The 23,681-nt window shown below is 45.2% G+C and overlaps 1 protein-coding gene across 5 annotated transcripts in view; it reads left to right on the top strand.

The window, feature by feature from the left end:
- Nucleotides 1–23,681, top strand: part of LOC132894125 (histone-lysine N-methyltransferase PRDM9-like) — a 178,662-nt gene that overhangs the window by 152,789 nt on the left and 2,192 nt on the right. For 3 of the 5 annotated variants that reach the window (XM_060933471.1, XM_060933473.1, XM_060933470.1), the window contains 2 exons: nt 13,255–13,322; nt 13,498–13,676. The exons of the other annotated variants lie outside the window; for them this stretch is intronic. In XM_060933471.1, the coding sequence (XP_060789454.1) occupies nt 13,255–13,322; nt 13,498–13,676 (247 nt within the window). The remainder of the gene's footprint in view (nt 1–13,254; nt 13,323–13,497; nt 13,677–23,681) is intronic. 5 annotated transcript variants of the gene reach the window in all.

Raw genomic sequence — 23,681 nt, 5'->3', positions numbered from 1 at the left:
CGGGACCTCCCCCTACTGAAGTATGGCAGGACCCACTCTCCACTAAATGGCTCATCAACTCCCCGAATCCCGGCCAATCAGTCCCCAAAATTATCGAGTGGGTGAGGCGAGGATTAACCGCCGCCTTTACTATAAATTTTTCTCCTCGGAAAAAAATGTGGACCGACACCAAAGGGTAGCTGTGAACATCCCCATGCACACACAACACCTTCACCCCCTGTGCTCCCCCAATGCCTCGTCTTGCACCAGGTTTTGGTGAATTGAGGTCTGATTACAACCAGAATCCACCAATGCCTGATATGTATCCCCTTGAATACTCACCGGTATGCGATACGCTCCGGCCCGATCGAGGGCGGCTCCTGGCGCATTGGGGATCCGAACCACCGCGCCCACCTCCATTACCGAGCACTGCTGTTGGAGGTGGCCCGGATCCCCGCAGCGCCAGCAAACCGGCCCGGGCTTCCTCTCCGCACCGGTGTTCTGGGGCTCACTCACCTAAGGAGGGGAGAGACAGACACAGAAGGGAGAAACGGGAGGGCAGCGCGGGTGCGGCGGGCTGGCACGGGTGGCGCCGGCCCCCGCCTCCGCGGTGGGGGAATGGGACAAGGACGAGACACAGGAGGAGAGAGAGAGAGGAGAGGAGAGAAGAGGCTGTCTGCTGTCCTGCCGCCGGGACAGCCACCAAATGGTCCTCCGCCAGCTCGATTGCCTGATCCAGCGACGCCGGGTGGTGGCACTGGACCCACTCCGTGGTTCCTGCTGGCAAGCGTGTGATGAATTGTTCCAGTACCACCTGGTCGAGGATCCCCTCGGCGTCACGGTTGTTGGCCCTCAACCACCGCCAGCAGGCGTCCCGGAGTTGCTGGCCGACTTCCTCTAAGCGCAAAGCGCGAAAGCGCTGATGCTGCTGCTCAGGGGTGCGCCCCACACGCTGGAGGACGGCCCGGTGAAGGTCCGCGTAGGCCAGCCGGCGGTCGGCGGGGAGCTGTAGCGCGGCCAGCTGCGCCTCTCCCATTAGCAGGGGGAGGAGGCGCACAGTGCGCTGTTCCATCGGCCACCCCGAGGTCTCCGCGACTTGCTCGAAGAGCGTGATGAATGCCTCGGGGTCGTCCTGCGGGCCCATCTTTGTTAGGGTGAGGGGGGACGGGCCCACGGTGGGAGCGTTGGTGGACCCCGCCGACGCGAGGAGGTGCCGGAACGCCTCACGATCTTCTTGCTGGGCCAGTACCAGGGCCTCGAACCGCTGTTCCTGCTCCTTTCGGAGGGTGACTAGCGCCTGGTGCTGGCTTTGCTGGGCCGTGGTGAGGGCGTGGACCAGATCGGTGAACGGGGAGGACTCCATGGGGCTGTTCGGCTTCTGCGCTCCAGATTCCCGGGTTTCAGCACCACTGTAACGGTTCTAACAAAGGGCGGAGCACAGAGGACGGCAGGACAGAGATCAGGTTCATTAACCGGGGTTTTTATTGCCACACTTTTCAGTGAACAGCCAACACAGACACACACACACACACACACACAACCGGCGTCTGGTTCCGGGATGAGCTCCTCTGCTCTCGCTCTCCCTACTTAAGTAGGGCGCGGTCACTGGGAAGACACACAAACACAGGCTAATTGATATCAGGTGTAGTGATTCTGCCACTTACCTTCCCTGACTCCACCCTCCTGTCACAGACTGGCGCTTGACCACGCCCCCACTGCCACAATAGGATAACAGTAGGCGCGTACAGACAGGATCACAAAGAGGTTTTTTTCTGTCAAGATTGTGCTTCAGAGTAGTGTAAACACAAAGTGGTTGCTTATGGTATTTCCTCACAAAGAATGACAATGGAGTTTTCCCAGGTCTGTCTTGTTTAACATGCTCTTGTATGTAGAATACATAATAATCTGTAGTTGCCTTCCTAGCGTCATTATCAAGGAACAATAAGGTCTGGCATCTTTGTCCTGATGTCAGTGCTAGCAACACAACTCATTTCAGTGTTACTTCATTTAGTGACAATTTCTCAAGTGGATATAATGGTCGTATGTACTCCCAGACCAGAGTGACATCCCAAGTTTCTTGATATCGAGGAGCAGGCTTGGCACAATGGAATACACCCTTGCACTATGAAAGGATGAGCAGCTACAGTGCAGTGAGAACCAGGAAATTAAAATCCCATGAAATTATTTGATCCTTCTGAGCATGCTGTATTGAGTATGGAGTAAGATAGATGTTGTATATGAAGGCTGTGAAGAAACATGGTATTGACATTTGGGTGCAGTGAATCAACTTTTTCCCTGTATACAAAATGCACACCATCTTTTGATGTGTGAAGAGGTAAGAGATGATTGGACAACTATGGCAGAAGTGGTGAGGGAGACAGCTAGGAAGGTGCTAGGAATGACATCAGGACAAAGAAAGGAAGACAAGGGGGCTTGGTAGTGGAATAACAATGTCCAGGAGAGTATAAGGGGAAGAAGTTGGCAGTGCAAAACTGGGATAAAAAGAGAGAGCAGACAAGAATACAATGAGATGTGAGAGAAAGCAAAGAGAGCAGTGGCAAAGGTGAAAGAAAAGGCTATTAATGAACAACATGAAAGGTTAGAAACTAAGGATGGAGAAAAGGACCTGTACTGATTAGCAAGACAGCGAGATCAAGCTGGGAATGATGTGCAGCAGATTAGGCTGATAAAGGATGTAGATGGAAATATGCTGACAAGTGAAGAGTGTGTGTTGAGAAGGTGGATGGAGAACTTGGAGAACATAATGAATGAAGAAAATGAAAGAGAGAGAGAAGGTTGGCAAAGGTGGAGATAGTGAATCAGGAAGTACAGCAAATTAGCAAGGAGGAAGTAAGGTGAGCTATGAAGAGAATGAAAATTGGTAAGGCAATCGGCCCAGATGATATACCAGTGGAGGCATGAAGAGGCTTAGGAGAGATGCAGTTGACTTTTTGAGTAGCTTGTTTAACAAGATTTTGGAAAGTGAGAGGATGCCTGAGGAGTGGAGAAGTAGTATACTGGTACCAATATTCAAGAACAAGCGCAATGTCCAGTGTTGCAGTAACTATAGAGGCATAAAGTTGACCAGGCCACAGCATGAAGTTATGGGAAAGAGTAGTGGAAGGTAGGCTAAGAGGAGAGGTGGAGATATGTGAGCAGCATTTTGGTTTGATGCCAGGAAAGAGTACAATAGATGCAATATTTGCATTGAGAATGTTGATGGAAAAGTATAGAGAAGGCCAGAAGGAGCTGCATTGTGGATTTAGAGAAGGCATATGACAGGATGCTGAGAGATGAGTTGTAGTACTGCATGAGGAAATCAGGAGTGACAGAGAAATATGTGAGATTGGTGCAGGATATGTATGAGGACCGTGTGACAGCAGTGAGATGTGTAGTGGGAATGACAGAGGCATTTAAGGTAGATGTTGGATTGCACCAAGGCTCGGCCCTAAGTGCTTTCTTGTTTGCAATGATAATGGACAGGTTGACAGACGACATCAGGCAAGAGGCCCCATGGATAATGATGTTTGCAGATGATCTTGTGATCTGGAGTGAGAACCAAGAGCAAGTAGAAAAAAAACTTGGCGCCATGGAGAAATGCACTAGAGAGAAGGGGAAAGAAAGTCAGTAGGAGCAGGATAAAGCACATGTGTGTGAATGAAGGTGAGGACAGTGGAATGTTACAGCTAAAGGAATAGAAGTGGTCAAAGCAGAGGAGTTCAGATCTCTAGGGTCAACTGTACAAAGTAATTGTGAGTGCCAAAGTGAAGTGAAGAAGAGAGTGCAAGCAGGTTGGAACGGATGGAGGAGAGTGTCAGGAGTGATTTGTGACCGATGCCAGCAAGACTGAATGGGAAAGTGTACAAGACTGTAGTAAGACCAGCTATGTTGTGTGGTTTGGAGACAGTGGCACGGACAAAAAGTCAGGAGGCTGAACTGGAGGTAGCAGAGCTGAAGATGTTGAGATTCTCACTGGGAGTGACAAAATTGGACAAGATTAGAAATGAGAGTATTAGGAGGACAGCACATGCAGGACGACTTGGAAACAAAGTGAGAGAGACGAGCTTGAGATGGTTTGGACACGTACAGAGGAGAGATCCAGAGTATATTGGGAAAAGAATGCTGGAGATGTCAGGTAGAAGGAAAAGAAGACGACCAAAGATTAGATTTATGTATGTGGTGAAGGAGGACATGAGGACAGTTGGTGATGATCACTGTTGCTTGCTCCAACACTATTTTTTTGGAGACATCTTCCAATTAGACAAAATGGCAGGAAAGCATAACTGTAAGTAAAGATAGACCAATCCACATAAGAGGAATATGGCTCTTGCTTCCATGACACACATGTAGGAGTTTGATGATGAATTTGACTTGGAAACAGATCAATCTTGGTAACACAAAAAAAAAATCCCACAAATATTCTCAAATACCCAAGGATTTAACTGCCATTCTATTCCATTCTCAAAATGGTGGGACAAGGAGTCTGCAGGTACATTTCAAGTGTCCTGGCTGATGGGGAGCAGAGAGCCAATTATGTCTATTGATTGATTGCCCCTAGCTAAATTTCCTTTGCAAGCCGATTACATTCTTTGCTCCTACAACCTCCAATAGCATTAATATAAAAAACTGTCATCACATTGTCAGACATAACTCTAATGAGTTGATTGGACACTGTTCCAAGTAATGACATGAGCCCTAGTTTCACTGCAGGCATTTGAAGAATATTGATATGAGCTTCAGTTTGAGACCATAATCCTTGTGTTTGGCTTAGGTGAGATGCTGCACCCCCCCATCCCATGCCTGTTCGAAGTGTAATGGATGGACTCGTAGTTATTGCCTGTGAGCCTGATTTCCTCTGAATGATATCTTTGTATAACACAGGTCTAGAAGGCCCAGTGGAGAGTTGAGTGGACACATGTGATGTATATGTTTTCACTGTGTTCTGCCAAACTGACATAAATTGCTCCCCACGTCTCCTCAGTGACGTAGACTCTGCCTTAGTGGAAGTCTCCAGCGAGGAGTGCTGATTACGAGGTCCCATACAATTGAAAGTCTCAGGTGAGTCAGAGAGGGGATTCCCCGCCGAGACTGCATGCATTGTGTTAGCATAAGCATGTAGCCTATGGTAAATGAATCGTGTGTTGGATTAGCACTAATCCCATGTTTTGGAAAATCAAAAATGTTTGCCTTGGGCCCCTCTGGGGTGTCACCAATCCATCTGCAAAGTATGGAGTATGTGTGTCCAACCGTGTCGATTTGCATAGGTGAACAGACAGCCTTCCTTGAGTCATATAGATTACCATAATCAATATTCCTGCAGGTTGTTGGAAGCAACCTGACCCACCACTCTAATTCATGAATGCTTTCTGAAAACTGAGACACTTTTTCTTCAAGATCCCCTCGGGCAGACTTCAAGGTTAAATCCTTGTTATATTCCAAGCTTCTATAATAAAGGGGCCCACATTCAGCCCCAGTAAAAGTAAAAACCAGAGTTCCTATTAGTGATGCAACTTCATGCACCATAAATTCCTTGGCCTGTAAGTATTTTTTGCACGTGAGAATAATTTTATCAAAATTTCTTTGTGGTTAAGCAAACTGTCATTGAGGTAGAGTTCAACTGAAACCCCAGTAACTCTAAACACTGTGTAAGGTGAACTACAGACTTGTTTGGGTGAATAACAAATCCCAGTTGAGTAAACAATTGGACTGCATGCAACGTTGCCTCATGACAAGCATCCTCAGTGTCCTCTGTATAAAAGGATACATCACTTTAACCCAAACAATTGTGTCCATACTGTGTTCCCAAAGTAGAAAAAAAAGGTTTCAACACCTTGGTAAAAATGCGAGGGCGACTGATCAACCCCATGCACAGGGCTCTCAACTGAAATAGTAAACCCCTCCATGCAAACTTTTTTTTCTTTACTCACATCATCAATTTCTTTACCAATGTAATCTCCAAACAACTCCCGTTATTGGTGTAACAGAGTTGCAAAGGGAAGAAAACTGGGAATTGAGCTCTGGTCTTGTAGCTTCTCGGCAACAAAGATTTAGCTCCCGGTTCCCAGCTAATGCCAATACTAGAACGTGTATAAGTCTGGGTTTCATCTCATCTGTTGCTTTTTCACAAGCATTGATCGTGGCATACATTGAATAAATAGGCCTAATGGTTAGAGAAGCAGCTTTGGGACCAAAAGATTGCTGGTTTGATTCCCTGAACCAGCAGGAATGGCTGAAATGCCCTTGAGCAAGGCACCTAATCGCCAACTGCTCCCCAGGCTGCTCTGGGTATGTTGTACATTGTTCTGGATAAGAACCTCTGCTAAATGCCATTAATGTAAAACAAAGCACTGTTGAGTTTAGCCTTTACTTGAACAAAAAACTTGATTTACAATTGAACAGAGTCAAGAAGAATCTTGGAACAAACAACAGTGAAGGAATCCAATTTTCCCGTTGATTTAGAAGCTGAACACAGAACGACACTGCGTTTTTCATCATGCGTTAGTTAGCCCAGGGGTGTTTCTATTCTAGGTATTGAAAAGACCGGGGAAAGTCAAGTTTTTCTGGGGCTTGTATTTTTTTTATTTTTAACAGAAATTGGCATCGATAGGTTGGGGAGGTAAAATCTAGCTTTACAAGGTAATATTATCACCCACACACATTCAAAGGTTATGACCTTGTTATTAGCGATTTTTGCACTGCTCATTTTAACTTTATGTAGTTCACTTCAGTTTCTGTCTCCTTATTGTGAAGTTATTATAATAATAACTTAATGTCTCAGGAAACTGAAGCATTTGGCAATTGACTTAAACATCACGAGTAAAATTGATCAGTTTAATAAAAATATATAATTTCCCACTGACATACCTCTCCTTTACGACCACAAAGACACCAATTCTAAGCCAAATTATTATTTTACAACATTCAAAATCCCAGATGACCTCTAAGTTGGTTGTTTTCTATTAATCTCTTACTTTGGTTTGAGGGCAAAAACACTGGGGGCTATAGTGGTGCTTGAAAGTTTGTGAACCCTTTAGAATTTTCTATAGTTCTGCATAAATATGACCTAAAACAACATCAGATTTTCACACAAGTCCTAAAAGTAGATAAAGAGAACCCAGTTAAACAAATGAGACAAAAATTCTATACTTGGTCATTTATTTATTGAGGAAAATGATCCAATATTACATATCTGTGAGTGGCAAAAGTATGTGAACCTTTGCTTTCAGTATCTGGTGTGACGATACCCCCCTACCCCCAGCAATAACTGCAACTAAACATTTCCGGTAACTGTTGATTAGTCCTGCACACCGGCTTGGATGAATTTTAGCCCATTCCTTCGTACAGAACAGCTTCAACTCTGGGATGTTGGTGGGTTTCCTCACATGAACTGCTCGCTTCAGGTCCTTCCACAACATTTCGATTGGATTAAGGTCAGGACTTTGACTTGGTCATTCCAAAATGTTAACTTTATTCTTCTTTAACCATTCTTTGGTTGAATGACTTGTGTGCTGAGGGTCGTTGTCTTGCTGCATGACCCACCTTCTCTTGAGATTCAGTTCATGGACAGATGTCCTGACATTTTCCTTTAGAATTTGCTGGTATAATTCAGAATTCATTGTTCCATCAATGATGGCAAGCCATCCTGGCCCAGATGCAGCAAAACTGGCCAAAGCCATATTTCACAGATGAGATAAGGTTCTTATCCCATCTGTGAAACATGGTTTTAGCCTGGTTTTGTACCACCACCATATTTCACAGATGGGATAAGGTTTTTACGCTGGAATGCAGTGTTTTCCTTTCTCCAAACATAAGACTTCTCATTTAAACCAAAAAGTTCTATTTTGGTCTCATCCGTCCACAAAACATTTTTCCAATAGCCTTCTGGTTTGTCCACGTGATATTTAGCACACTGCAGACGAGCAACAACATTCTTTTTGGAGAGCAGTGGCTTTCTCCTTGCAACCCTGCCATGCACACCATTGTTGTTCAGTGGTCTCTTGATGGTGGACTCATGAACATTCATGTTAGCCAATGTGAGAGAGGCCTTCAGTTGCTTAGAAGTTAACCTGGGGTCCTTTGTGACCTCGCCGACTATTACACGCCTTGCTCTTGGAGTGATTTTTGTTGGTCGACCACTCCTGGGGAGGGTAACAATGGTCTTGAATTTCCTCTATTTGTACACAATCTGTCTGACTGTGGATTGGTGGAGTCCAAACTCTTTAGAGATGGTTTTGTAATCTTTTCCAGCCTGATGAGCATCAACAATGCTTTTTCTGAGGTCCTCAGAAATCTCCTTTGTTCGTGCAATGATACACTTCCACAAACGTGTTGTGAAGATCAGACTTTGATCAATCCCTGTTCTTTAAATAAAACAGGGTGTCCACTCACACCTGATTGTCATCCCATTGATTGAAAACACCTGACTCTAATTTCACCTTCAAATTAACTGCTAATCCGAGAGGTTTACCTACTTTTGCCACTCACAGATATATAATATTGGATCATTTTCCTCAATAAATAAATGACCAAGTATAATATTTTTGTCTCATTTGTTTAACTGGGTTCTCTTTATCTACTTTTAGGACTTGTGTGAAAATCTGATGTTGTTTTAGGTCATATTTCTGCAGAAATATAGAAATTTCTAAAGGGTTCACAAATTTCAAGCATCACTGTACAGTCCCGAGTGAGGGGGGCCTAACGACACCACTGCATTAGCCACAGAAACTCCACACGCCATGCCGCACAAAACATAGAGCCTTTCAGTCGTTTGCTGGCTGGCTGCACTTTCACTTTGGTGTTTTTCTTTTTTAACTGCCCCCTGCATTACTGACACTGTCCAATGTGCTTGGGGACAGTCGGGGCTCTGAGTGTGCCTCTCCCATGGCTGTTTTGGCCCTTAAATCATCTTCAGTGCTGGAAGAAGCTTGCCGAAAAAACGTCATCAGCTTAGACTGTGCCATTATTCGGTTCACGCAGAGGCAATTACACCACCACACCAGGCCGATTAAGATGCACTGCGATTGGTCAAAAACTTGGTGCCCATTTGGTCATTATGTGTAATCAGTTTTTATTGGTCACAAGCATGTGCTTATTTTTACTCTTTGGCTTCCCACCATCTCTTCGCTGGGGTTGGAGTTCAGCAAACCGAAGGATTTGTGGAGGGATTTCTAGAAAAGATGACTTATGATAATGATGACAAATGCATTCGTCAATGTGACGACTGCTCGTAATTTTCTCATCGTCACTGATGGATTATGTTCGTCAATGACGAGTGTGACGAGCACCAGCAGGAACCCTGAGTGAGCCTTTTGAACATCCGTCATTATCAGAAAACTCCTTATCTTCACCTTCCGAATCGTCATTATGTGCAAATTGACCTTTAGTGTGTTCAGTAATTTCCTCTTTAAATGATGCAAACATATCTTTCATCTCAGCTCGCCAAGACACAGGTGGGGGTGAGTCAAGAGCACTTTCATCCATGGTGAATCGTCACTATAAAACAAATGATTCGAGTAAAACTATGAGCTTCAGTGAGCAAATAAGTAGAATTCATTATCTTATTGTTTTCCTTCCCTTTACATGCGTTCTTGTTCTAACTACAAGCATCTTGCAACCAGTAGAAATGGTTGGCTAGTACTTCAGTGTCCCTGAGGTAGATACTGGTTCATCTCAACTCGAGAAACTGCAACTTTCTTTGTCCTAAATGTTGAAACAGGGAAACTATAACTTTCTTTCCCTGAATAATTGCCTACATTAAGTATTATGGCAGTGTAAGTTAGGCACGGAGAACTCTACTTGGAACTGTTGTGGGTGCCGAAAAACCACTGCAAAATTTGCCTTCAATCCGGCTAACTTTCAGTAATGCTCTGTAAAAGAAGAAAAATAAATAAATTAAAGCAGAATAACATTCTGTGGCAGTGGGGATATGGTCAAGCATTGGCTGTGAATGGTGAAGAGTCAGGTTGAACCACTCGGTGACGTGATGAGGTGCCCCTGTGTCAAATTACTGGTGGTCTACAGTCGTGGCCAAAAGTTTTGAGACTGAGACAAATTTTGGTTTTCACAAAGTTTGCTGCTTCAGTGTTTTTAGATCTTTTTGTCAGATGTTTCTATGGTATACTGAAGTACAATTATAAGCATTTCCTAAGTTTCAAAGGCTTTTATTGACAAATACATCAAGTATATGCAAAGAGTCAGTATTTACAGTGTTGACCCTTCTTTTTCAAGAGTCCTGCAATTTGCCCTGGCATGCTAGATATCAGCTTCTGGGCCAAATCCTGACTGATGGCAACTCATTCTTGCATAATCAGTGCTTGGAGTTTATCACAATTTTTGGGTTTTTGTTTGTCCACTCGCTTTTTGAGGATTGACCACAGGTTCTTGATGGGATTAAGATCTGGGGAGTTTCCTGGCCATGGACCCAAAATTTCAATGTTTTATTCCCCGAGCCACTTGGCACCATGTCACTTGTGACATGGTGCTCCATCATGCTGGAAAAAGCATTGCTCATCACCAAATTGCTCCTGGATCGTTGGGAGAAGTTGCTCTTGGAGGATGTTTTTGATACCATTCTTTATTCATGGCTGTGTTCTTAGGCAAAATTGAGTAAGCCCATTCCCTTGGATGAGAAGCAACCCCACACATGAATAGTTTCAGGATGCTTTACTGTTGGCATGACACAGGACTCATGGTAGGGCTCACCTTTTCTTCTCCAGATAGTCATTTTTCCAGGTGTCCCAAACAGTCTGAAGGGGGCTTCATCAGAGAAAATAACTTTTTGCATGACTTTTTGCAGACTGTAGAGGACTGGGGTAAAGTTATTTTCTCTGATGAAGCCTCCTTCAGACTGTCATCCAGCAGTAGCCCTTCTGCAGTAGCCTCTCTTAAAACTACAGGACACATTTTACAACAAAACATTGACTAGAATTGGACTGAAATTGAGTTCCACTGATTAAATTTTGATGAAAACGAAACAAAAAGAGAGACTAAAATAAAACTACAATTTTCAGTCCAAGACTACAACGAAATTTAAAATTTTTTAAATTCAAAATTAACACTGCTATACTGAACTAAACCATCATTACTAACAAACACTTGTGGCAAATAAATGACTTGTACAAATCCAAAATATTTTATATAAAACCCATTTAGTGACCGAACTGACTTTAAAGTTGTGCATTTTTGTAGCGGTCTCTAAACAGACCAAAACACAAGGGACAGATATTTATCAGAGAGGTCTGATTGACAGCACAGTTTTGCCATGTCAAAGATGTAAAGCCTTTTATGAGAAACCTTTCCTTTACCTAAATTCTGATAAAGCCTTGCCTGCATTTTCCTTGCCTGCATTCATCTCGGAACTTGTTGGCTGTTTTGTGAATCTAAAGATACAGTCAAGAACCTTTAATTCAGCCTTCATAATGCTTAATATAATATTGGCATGAGCCATCATTCTCGTTTCTGTATACCTTGTTTAAAGGTATAGATTGAGTTTAGTGAAGAAAATGTAAATGTGTCAGGCCTGGAATTTCATCATTTTAGGGGCAAGGCCACTTGGCCTTTTATGCTGTCAATTTTTTGAGGGCACGAAGGCCAAAAGCCAGGGCACCAAGGCCATAAAATAAAACAATGATTTTAAGTTCATAATGAATTTCATTTAAGGACTAATGACTCTTCTGAGGAAGATTGGAGTCTCAGTCGAGACTATCAAGCAGGTAAAGAAACATCTCCTACACTATTATGTCTGAAGATAAGAAAATATTGAACACATCTAAACTTATCAATCCATCACTCACTTCTTCAAAAATTGTAAAACTTATTAAACCTATATCCTCCTAATTTTTGTTCAATTAACACCGAATGTGCAAGAGCATCTTCAGACTGTACTCCTACGCAGATTTTTGATTAATCAAAATTGAGCCTAGAGTACATCAAAATGTTTGACTGTAAATGGAACATACTGTATACTAGCATGCAGGCTACTGGTTAACCCATAAGAGCTCAGACCGATTTCTCAATCAAGGAAAATTATTGAGGAAATAAAATGAACTAAATAGACGACAAAGAAAACATTTCTGACCTTTTATTTTTTTAAATAGCACTTTCATGTCTCAAGATCTGAAATGTTAAATTGCAAATTTGCAGAACACTGCAACACTATTACACTGTTAACCCGAAAGTTCATTCTATGCAAACAGTTTGAGTAAATACCACTTTTAAAGATTAGTTTTATTGCAATACTTAAACAGTATGAGTATATGAAGAGTATATGAGACAGTCATTGGGTGTACTCATTTTTGTAATTTAAACAAACTTAAACTATCATGTTTTACCTCAGGCCACAGTGCTGCCCTGTTGTGATTGGTTCAAAACTCAAGACAAGTCTGTGCTTGCCTGGCATAATTATTACTGGGGGATAAATGAATAAAAGTAAATGTTAATGTTGTACTGACGCCAAAAACAATGAGATAAAATCTCTTGCGATGGTGATCTCGTCAAGATGGCAGTAGTTACTCTTCAGTTAAACAGCAAAAAGAAACATACAATACTAGTAACAAATCAATGCTAACTGCATACATTAAAAAAGTGGCTATGAACAGATAACAGCACATATCACATTACGGCAGGAACAAGCAGTAGTAACATCCATGACCTTACGCTTAAAGCTCGACAAAGGAAAAACTTGACAGCAAGCTAATTAGCATTTGTTAGCGGCTACAGTCGGTACTCGGCACGTTAAAAGTGGGTCAACGTTGTAATGACAATGTTACTGTACAAGCAATGCTTATTTTAATGGTAACAAACTTAAGCCCTATATGTTGAAATTCCTATCTTATTCATTCGTTAATTTATCACACAGTCTTGCCTCAGTCAACTTCTTCCCTCCTTCTGTGAAAATTCAACGTCTCAGACACGGACACAAGTGGGCGGGGGATGCGTTTGATTAAGTCTCCTGGTTGGCTGGTGATAGATTGGTGTCATTATAGCATGTCAGAGCGGTTCATGCCAGGCTTGAGTCTGATCCACCACTGATGAGTTGCCCAATAAGAATCCAGAATGTCATCAAAAGACGTATTTTTTTTCTCAGTAGATGCAGGTGATGTTAAAGCCTATTGGCAGTCATGAGGCAGACTACAAAACCGCAAAACCGCAGGGCATCAAGGCCACTGTGGCCTTATGGCAGATTTTTTTTTCCAAGGGCACAAGGCCAAATTAAGAGGGCACGAGGGCCATGGCCCTCGTAAAATTCCTGCCCTGAAATGTGGTATTTTTCGACAGATGTGCAGGAGCATGCAGTGTGAAGAATACATAGATGCCAAAAGAGAGATGCATGTGAATTGGATGAGGTGAGGAATACACCAGTTGGTCTTTTTAGTGATTTTATTTTACAGCTCCTCATTTGTTGGAAGAACTTTATCTTCTTGCTGTCACTGATTATCTCTGCCATGTGTTCTCTAAGTCTGTAACTCTGATCTGATTTTTATATTTTCTGGAACGTTGCCGCACTCTTTTTTTTTTTAGGTATGTGAATTGTACCCGTAACGATGAAGAACAGAATCTTGTGGCATTTCAGTATCAAGGGGGAATTCTGTATCGTTGCTGTCGACCCATTAACCCAGGACAGGAGCTCTTGGTGTGGTTTGAAGAGGAGTACACCAAAGAACTTCGTCCTGTACCTACAGGAACAGCCAGACAGCAAGGTGTTACTATAGTCTGATATAGATGTTGTTTTCTGCATCATCTCGTGACACATTTCTTAGCTTAACAGTGTTTCTGGGATGAAAGTTGTTGTTGTACATTGCAGTCTACAATAACCAGAGCACTCCTCCAGTGAACTGATTTTGGCCAGTTCCACCAACCAGGTAGGTCTTCTCTATCATATGACAATGACCAGCCAGAGAGGGTGAAGTCTGTCAGCTTCCTTTGAAACACATGAAGTCAGCCCACTGCATCTCTTGCTGTTACAAGTCCTCTGTAAAGTCTGGCTCTTGTCCATAAGAGTGCTAATTAATCTACATTTCTCACAAGTAAAACTAATACTAATTACAGAAAAAGAATAGCTAAACATCTTCCACTCAACATCATGAATAAACTCAATGTTGTTTATTCTGAAATACTGTGGATTGTATTTGTGTTTCGAGCCATTTCTTGATGAGGACTATGAAGAACATGGTGTCCTGCTTTTAACCAAAATTGTTGTTTGTAAAAGCAATGTAGCAGCAGGTGAAAAATGAAGGAAAAAATAATGTTTTCTAACCAATAAATGCACCATGTCTTCTTGAAATCATTCGTGGATAAGATCTGATCTTATGGATAAGATAGACACTTTTTTTTTCTTTACTTTTGAAGTCTGGTTACATTGGGCATTTGTCAAAATTTTATGAAGACTTGGAAAAGCTTTGCTAAAAATGTAAGATCTACAAAAGGCTGATTTGCTTTGGATTCATGTGCATGTTGATGACTGCAAATCACCCATAAATTAGGTGGTTTGGCCACACCCCAGCTGATCTGCATTTGGTGAAGTCCGCAAAACTAAAACGGAACAAAAAAGTCATGATTATCATGGGCACCAAGCGCAGCACACAGGGAAACTCCCCCCCAAGCAAGAAAAAGAGGATTTTTGCATAAACTGAAAGATTTCTTTGATATTTTAATGACGATTTGAATATTCAAAAATCATAACCCAACTCTAAGGTTACTTGTTTGATACTGGATATATAGTAAACCACAAAATACTGTTGCATTTTTATTCATCATGCACAGTTTAACCAGAATTAGCGTAAAATGCACGCCCTGTGGATCCTGAGTGGCACCGTGGAAAAGTGTCCTCTCATCATCCTCCTCAACATTTGGAGATTACCACTTTGAATCCTGATGATGCTATGGCCATCTCTGTTTGGGTGCTCAAAAGAGAAAATTTGTCTGAGCTTTCTGCGAGGGAGTGGTCACATGCTCTCTCTCCTGTGTCAATTATGCTAGCGAGTCATGGACATCTGTGAGCTCATGCACATTCATATGGAAGTGAGTGGATTGGGCTTTCCTCTGTGTTATGCTGACCCTTGACATTGTATAAGTGCAACCACGATTCCAAAAAAGTTGGGACAAAGTACAAATTGTAAATAAAAACGGAATGCAATGATGTGGAAGTTTCAAAATTTCATTTTTTTTTCAGAATAGATCATAGCTGACATATCAAATGTTTAAACTGAGAAAATGTATCATTTAAAGAGAAAATTAGGTGATTTTAAATTTCATGACAACAACACATCTCAAAAAAGTTGGGACAAGGCCATGCTTACCACTGTGAGACATCCCCTTTTCTCTTTACAACAGTCTGTAAATGTCTGGGGACTGAGGAGACAAGTTGCTCAAGTTTAGGGATAGGAATGTTAACCCATTCTTGTCTAATGTAGGATTCTAGTTGCTCAACTGTCTTGGGTCTTTTTTGTCGTATCTTCCGTTTTATGATGCGCCAAATGTTTTCTATGGGTGAAAGATCTGGACTGCAGGCTGGCCAGTTCAGTCCTCGGACCCTTCTTCTATGCAGCCATGATGCTGTAATTGATGCAGTATGTGGTTTGGCATTGTCATGTTGGAAAATGCAAGGTCTTCCCTGAAAGAGACGTTGTCTGGATGGGAGCATATGTTGCTCTAGAACCTGGATATACCTTTCAGCATTGACGGTGTCTTTCCAGATGTGTAAGCTGCCCATGCCACACGCACTAATGCAACCCCATGCCATCAGAAATGCAGACTTCTGAACTGAGCGCCGATAACAACTTGGGTCGTCCTTCTCCTCTTTAGTCCGAATGACACGGTGTCCCTGATTTCCATAAAGAACTTCAAATTTTGATTTGTCTGACCACAGAACAGTTTTCCACTTTGCCACAGTCCATTTTAAATGAGCCTTGGCCCAGAGAAGACGTCTGCGCTTCTGGATCGTGTTTAGATACGGCTTCTTCTTTGAACTATAGAGTTTTAGCTGGAAACGGCGGATGGCACGGTGAATTGTGTTCACAGATAATGTTCTCTGGAAATATTCCTGAGCCCATTTTGCGATTTCCAATACAGAAGCATGCCTGTATTTGATGCAGTGCCGTCTAAGGGCCCGAAGATCACGGGCACCCAGTGTGGTTTTCCGGCCTTGACCCTTACGCACAGAGATTCTTCCAGATTCTCTGAATCTTTTGATGATATTATGCACTGTAGATGATGATATGTTCAAACTCTTTGCAATTTTACACTGTCGAACTCCTTTCTGATATTGCTCCACTATTTGTCGGCGCAGAATTAGGGGGATTAGTGATCCTCTTCCCATCTTTACTTCTGAGAGCCGCTGCCACTCCAAGATGCTCTTTTTATACCCATTCATGTTAATGACCTACTGCCAGTTGACCTAATGAGTTGCAGTTTGGTCCTCCAGCTGTTCCTTTTTTGTACCTTTAACTTTTCCAGCCTCTTATTTTCCCTGTCCCAAGTTTGAGATGTGTTGCTGTCATGAAATTTCAAATGAGCCAATATTTGGCATGAAATTTCAAAATGTCTCACTTTCGACATTTGATATGTTGTCGATGTTCTATTGTGAATACAATATCAGTTTTTGAGATTTGTAAATTATTGCATTCCGTTTTTATTTACAGTTTGTACTTTGTCCCAACTTTTTTGGAATTGGGGTTGTAAAAGATGCAGTCAACTGGTGTTACTTGCCTCGGAGGAAGCATGTGATAGCCTTAGCCTTCCCTGGTTGGTTGCTGTTGTATGATATGGAAGAGCAGTCTGATGGGTGGGAATTGGCCATGGATAAATTAGGGAGAAAATGGGGGAAAATTGGAGGAAATAACACATGCCCTGTCACAGCAAACACACAATTTAGGATAATGATGTCAGACCTCCCCATATCCTTGACTTGCAAGTGACGTCAAAGCAAAATAGAAACCCGGATGCTGACCATGTTGGTGGATATATAAATGTGGGTGTATGTGACATTCCATACAAAACATAGTCACGCGTGCACAACTTTGTTTTTCCACTGCTTTAAGCCTTCTTTTAGCTATTCCATATCTTTGTGCTGTATATGTTTGTGGTCACAACAGTACCCGTGACCGTGGCACGTTTCGATTGTTTTAGAATTTTGTCCGTGATTCGGAAAGAGGGCGAGGAAACTCTGAGGCTTAGTACGGAGAGGAGACAAGCATGGCTGACCAACATCGGCAGGGCTGATTGAGCACAGGCTAAAACCAAAACAGCTCGTGTTTGCAGTAATCATTTTATCTCGAGTGAGATTCAAAAACTTTCTCAATAATATCATGGAAGAATTTTATTTCGTGTTGCTAGAATTTTGCTGAAAAATGAGCACTCTCTTGTCGTGGTTCACTCAGTCGTTATAATTTTAACACGTGTTACTCTTTCGTGTCTAGGAGCACCAGCAAAATTATATGATAGAAACAATCCAGACTGGGCGCCCACTCAGAAAACGGGCTATGTTTCGTCCAAGGTCAGACTTGATTCTTCGGCAGTCAAAACAGATAGCACACGATATCTGGGTACTCGATGGTCGGTAGAAGCATCTTGTCTTCAGAAAAGTCTGACTTTTTTAAATAATATGAGTCAAAACCACAAATATCTATCTACTCTTTGTATTGACTCTTTGTTCGACTGTTCAAATCATGGTAATACTGAGTAAATTCAGCATTGTTTACAGACATGCTTTCAGTGGCTGCCATCCTAGTTGCTTTGTATATCCACCATCATGGCGGATGCTAATGACTTGGCACATTTTGATCATATGGTTGCAAGTCATCTATTACAGGAACGTGCAAGGGGGAAAAAAGTTAACACCTTCAGTGCAATACAAGCAACTGGTTGGATAGAAATTAGTTGAACACATACATGCAGTGTGTCTGAACCAAGTGAAGTTGTTAATTGACTAATACAGATGTTAGTGAAGCCAATCAAGCATCTTGTCTCATCTTCTTCCGCTTTATCCGGGGCCGGGTCGCGGAGGCAGCAGTCTAAGCATGGAAGCCCAAACTTCCCTTTCCCCAGACACCTCAGCCAGCTCCTCGGGAAGAACACCGAGGCGTTCCCAGGCCAGCCGAGAGACATAGGCCCTCCAGCATGTCCTGGGTCTTCCCCGGGGCCTCCTCCCGGGGGGACATGCCTGGAACACCTCCCCAGGGAGGCATCCAGGAGGCATCCAAAAAAGATGCCCGAGCCACCTCAGCTGATTCCTCTCGATGTGGAGGAGCAGCGGCTCTACTCCGAGCTCCTCCCGAGTGACTGTGCTTCTCACCCTATCTCTAAGGGAGCGCCCAGCCACCCTGCAAAGGAAACTCATTTCGGCCGCTTGTATCCGTGATCTTGTTCTTTTGGTCATTACCCAAAGCTCATGACCATAGGTGAGAGTCGGAACGTAGATCGACCGGTAAATTGAGAGCTTCGCCTTTTGGCTCAGCTCCTTCACCACGACGGACCGGTAAAGCAACCGCATCACTGTGGAGGCTGCACCGATCCGCCTGTCGATCTCACGCTCCATCCTTCCCTCACTCGTGAACAAGATCCCGAGATACTTAAACTCCTCCACTTGAGGCAAGACTTCTCCACCAACCTGGAGAGGGCAAGCCACCCTTTTCCGGTCGAGAACCATGGCCTCGGACTTGGAGGTGCTGATTCTCATCCCAGCCGCTTCACACTCGACTGCAAACCGCCCCAGTGCATGCTGAAGGTCCTGGTTTGAAGAAGCCAACAGGGCAACATCATCCGCAAAAAGCAGAGATGAAATCCTGTGGTTCCCAAACAGGATTCCTTCCGGCCCCTGGCTGCGCCTAGAAGTTCTGTCCATAAAAATTATGAACAGAACCGGTGACAAAGAGCAGCCCTGCCAGAGTCCAACATGCACTGGGAACAGGTCTGACTTACTGCCGGCAATGCGAACCAGACATACAGGGACCGGACAGCCCTTAGCAAAGAGCCCCAAACCCCATACTCCTGAAGCACCCCCCAGAGAATACCACAGGGGACACGGTCGAATGCCTTCTCCAGATCCACAAAGCACATGTGGACTGGTTGGGCAAACTTCCATGAACCCTCAAGCACCTTATGAAGGGTATAGAGCTGATCCAGTGTTCCACGACCAGGACGAAAACCGCATTGTTCCTCCTGGATCCGAGGTTCGACTATTGGTCGAATTCTCCTCTCCAGTACCATGGAGTAAACCTTCCCTGGGAGGCTGAGAAGTGCGATTCCCCTATAATTGGAGCACACTCTCCGGTCCCCTTTCTTAAAAAGAGGGACCACCACCCCAGTCTGCCACTCCAGAGGCACTGTCCCCGACCGCCATGCGATGTTGCAGAGGCGTGTCAACCAAGACAGCCCCACAACATCCAGAGACTTGAGATACTCAGGGCAGATCTTATCCACCCCTGGTGCCTTGCCACTGAGGAGCTTGCAAACCACCTCAGTGACTTCGGCTTGGGTAATGGATGAGTCCACCTCTGAGTCATCAGCCTCAGTCTCCTCAATGGAAGACATGACGGTGGGATTGAGGAGATCCTCAAAGTATTCCTTCCACTGCCCGACAGTGTCCCCAGTTGAGGTCAACAGCTCCCCACCCGCGCTGTAAACAGTGTTGGCAGAGTACTGCTTCCCCCTCCTGAAGCACCGGACGGTTTGCCAGAATTTCTTCGAGGCCGACCAATAGTCCTTCTCCATGGCCTCCCTGAACTCCTCCCAGTTCCGAGTTTTTGCCTCCGCAACTACCCAAGCTGCAGCACGCCTGGCCTGCCGATACCCGTCAGCTGCCTCAGGAGTCCTGGAGGTCAACATGGCCCAATAGGACTCCTTCTTCAGCTTGACGTCATCCCTTACTTCTGGCGTCCACCACCGGGTTCGGGGATTGCCGCCACGACAGGCACCGGAGACCTTGCGGCCACAGCTCCGAACAGCTGCGTCCACAATGGAGGTAGAGAACATGGTCCACTCAGACTCAATGTCCCCTGCCTCCCTCAGAAGCTGGGAAAAGCTCTCCCGGAGGTGGGAGTTAAAGACCCCCCCCGACAGAGTGCTCGGCCAGACGTTCCCAGCAGACCTTCACCATACGTTTGGGCCTGCCAGGTCTGTCCAGCTTCCTCCTCCGCCAGCGGATCCAACTCACCACCAGGTGGTGATCAGTTGACAGCTCAGCCCCTCTCTTCACCCGAGTGTCCAAGACATAGGGCCGGAGATCAGATGAAACGACGACAAAGTCTATCATCGACCTCCAACCTAAGGTGTCCTGGTGCCACGTGCACTTATGGACACCCCTATGCTCGAACATGGTGTTTGTTATGGACAAACCATGACTAGCACAGAAGTCCAATAACAAAACACCACTCGGGTTCAGATCGGGGAGGCCGTTCCTCCCAACCACGCCCCTCCAGGTGTCACTGTCGTCGCCCACGTGAGCATTGAAGTCCCCCAGTAGCACAATGGAGTCCCCAGTCTGAGCACCCCTCAGTACCTCTCCCAGGGACTCCAAGAAGGCCGGATACTCTATACTGCTATTTGGCCCGTAGGCACAAACAACAGCAAAAGCCCTCTCCCCAATCCGAAGGCACAGAGAGGTGACCCTCTCGTTCACTGGGGTAAACTCCAACACATGGCGGCTGAGCTGGGGAGCTATAAGCAAGCCCACACCAGCCCACCGCCGCTCACCATGGGCGACTCCAGAGAAGTGGAGAGTCCAGCCCCTCTCGAGGAGCTGGGTTCCAGAGCCCAAGCTGTGCGTGGAGGTAAGCCCGACTATCTCTAGCTGGTACCTCTCAACCTCCCGCACAAGCTCAGGCTCTTTCCCTCCCAGCGAAGTGACATTCCATGTCCCAACAGCTAGCTGCTGTGTCCGGGGATCAGGTCGTCAAGGTAGAGGTCTGCGCGGGTCGGATTTTTCAGTCCCGCTCCCGCTCGTGCCCGCATTGTGCAGTCCCGCTCCCGCAAAGAATTATGATTTTCAGTCCCGCTCCCGCCCGCCATATTTTGTCCCGCTCCCGCCCGCAAATCCCGCATGATGCAGACGTTCGCGTTATTTCTCAGGAAAGTTCTTGTCTTGACACAGCGTGATGGTGCCCCACCCCCTACTTTGAGTGGATTTGAGCATAAATATCTACAGCTCACGTTCGTTATTATTTACCTTGTTTCTGAATTCGGAATGTTGAAATGGCAACATGTAGACCTAATAAAAATAATTATTTAAGTAGGCTAATCATTTAAGTATGCGCTCTCCCGTGGTGCGTCTCCTATGAATAATTAGTGTGAAAGGAGAGATGGATCGCACTCTTGAACTTATTCTTTTAGTTACATTTCTTTTCAGTTGTTTTTAGCAGCAGAAGGAGACAAACGTTTCGGCTGTTGCCTTCGTCAGTGTCTCTAATAATAATAATAATAATAAACAATAAAAAAAGACAGGCGAGCACGTAATTCCAAGTGGAAATTTGGTATATTTATTGTTCAGCCATACAAAACATTAGGCTAACCCAGTTTACTCAGTAAAGCATTTCTAACTAGAATATCCTAGTATGTCAGAACCTTTTGGCACTTATCACAGCAAGCAAAGGGCAGCTGATTTCCCTCCGCGTCGTACATGAGTGAGAATGATTTCCAAATGTCCGATTTCAGTACTCTTGACTTTTTAACGGTAAATGTACCTCTTTTTAAAGCAGCACTTACTTTTGAAGCACTGTGAGCTTCAGTAGAGGAGCTCTGCTCTTCTGCCATGATCGGAGATCTCAAACACGGAAGAGGAAAGGAATCGGAAACGTACGAGAGATATTCCTCTCCTGGATCAGAATCAGAATTCTGATGACCAGCTCATCTAAGGTGTCATTGAGGCATCATGTTAGTGTGGGTCACTGGAGGCTGGGTGTGAATGGCAAGTCATTAGAGTGATCAAAGGATTGCCCGTTAGGGTGATCAATGGCAATCTGACTCTCTCTGCAAATTTAGGCATCTTAAAATGTTTTTATTAATGCCAAATAAAATATCCAGCACAAATTATATATGATAGACATAAATTAATAATTTATAAATTTTATTTTAAACACGTTTTTAGTTAGTGGGACTGCAGCTTATCACCGCTCCCGCCCGCGCCCGCAATGAGCTTTCAAAATTTGTCCCGCACCACACTGCTTTGCGGCAGGTCCCGCGGGACTCCCGCGGGAGTGCAGGGCTCTACGTCAAGGCCCCTGCCTTCGACTGCTGCCCAATCCACACTGCACCAGTCCCCTACTGCTACCTCTGTGGGTGGTGAACCCACAGGTCGGGCCCACGTCACCTCTTCGGGCTGAGCCCGGCCAAGCCCCATGGGCAAAGGCCCGGCCACCAAGCGCTTGCATACGAGCCCCAACCCCGGGCCTGGCTCCAGGGTGGGGCCCCGGCTGCGCCATACCGGGCAACGTCACTGTCCTCGATTGTTTCTCCATAAGGGTTTTGGTCAAGTATTATACAATCAATTAAAACACATTTGCTTGATTTCAGGAGCATATGCATTGATGGTTATATTATCAAGCAATTTAACAAGAAATAATATTATTTTTAGTATTAAATTCAATAATTCCCCAAGAGTCATGCCATGTAGAAATAATCTTTTGAATACTGTTTCTTTTTAACTCCTTACTCTAATATTAAGGGACTGTGGCAGCGGGGGCGTGGTCAAGCATCAGTCTGTGACAGGAGGGCGGAGTCAGGGAAGATAAGTGGCAGAATCACTACACCTGATGGCAATTAACCTGTGTTTGTGTGTCTTCCCAGTGACCGCGCCCTACTTAAGGAGGGAGAGCGAGAGCAGAGGGGACTCTCCCCCGAACAAGATGCCAGTTGTGCGTGTGTGTGCGCGTGTCTATGATTATATGTTCACTGAAAAGTGTAATAATTAAAAAACGCTTTACGAACCTGAACTCTGTCTTGCCGTCTGGGACAGCCGCCAAATGGTTCTCCGCCAGCTCGATTGCCTGATCCAGCGACGCCGGGCGGTGGCACTGGACCCAGTCCGCGGTTCCTGCTGGCAAGCGTGCGTTGAATTGTTCCAGTACCACCTGGTCGATGATCCCCTCGGCGTCGCGGTTGTTGGCCCTCAACCACCGCCAGCAGGCGTTCTGGAGTTGCTGGCCAAACGCGAACGGCCGTCTGACTTCCTCCAAGCGCAAAGCGCGGAAGCGCTGATGCTGCTGCTCGGGGGTGCACCCCACACGCTGGAGGACGGCCCGGCGAAGGTCCACGTAGGCCAGCCGGCGGTCGGCGGGGAGCTGTAGCGCGGCCAGCTGCGCCTCTCCCATTAACAGGGGAAGGAGGCACGCCACGCGCTGCTCCATCGGCCACCCCGAGGTCTCTGCGACTTGCTCAAAGAGCGTGAGGAATGCCTCGGGGTCGTCCTGCGGGCCCATCTTTGTTAGGGTGAGGGGGGACGGGCCTGCGATGGGAGCATTGGTAGACCCCGCCGACGCGAGGAGGTGCCGGAACGCCTGACGATCTTCTTGCTGGGCCAACACCAGGGCCTCGAACCGCTGTTCCTGCTCCTTTCGGAGGGTGACTAGCGCCTGGTGCTGGCTTTGCTGGGCCGTGGCGAGGGCATGGATCAGGTCGGCGAACGGGGAAGACTCCATGGGGCTGTTCTGCGCTCCAGAAATTGTCCCGGGTTTCAGCACCACTGTAGCGGTTCTCACACAGGCGCGGAGCAC

The sequence above is a fragment of the Neoarius graeffei genome, chromosome 11, assembly GCF_027579695.1.
Source record: "Neoarius graeffei isolate fNeoGra1 chromosome 11, fNeoGra1.pri, whole genome shotgun sequence".
Classification (NCBI taxonomy): domain Eukaryota; kingdom Metazoa; phylum Chordata; class Actinopteri; order Siluriformes; family Ariidae; genus Neoarius; species Neoarius graeffei.
This window is presented reverse-complemented; position numbering and strand designations above follow the sequence as displayed.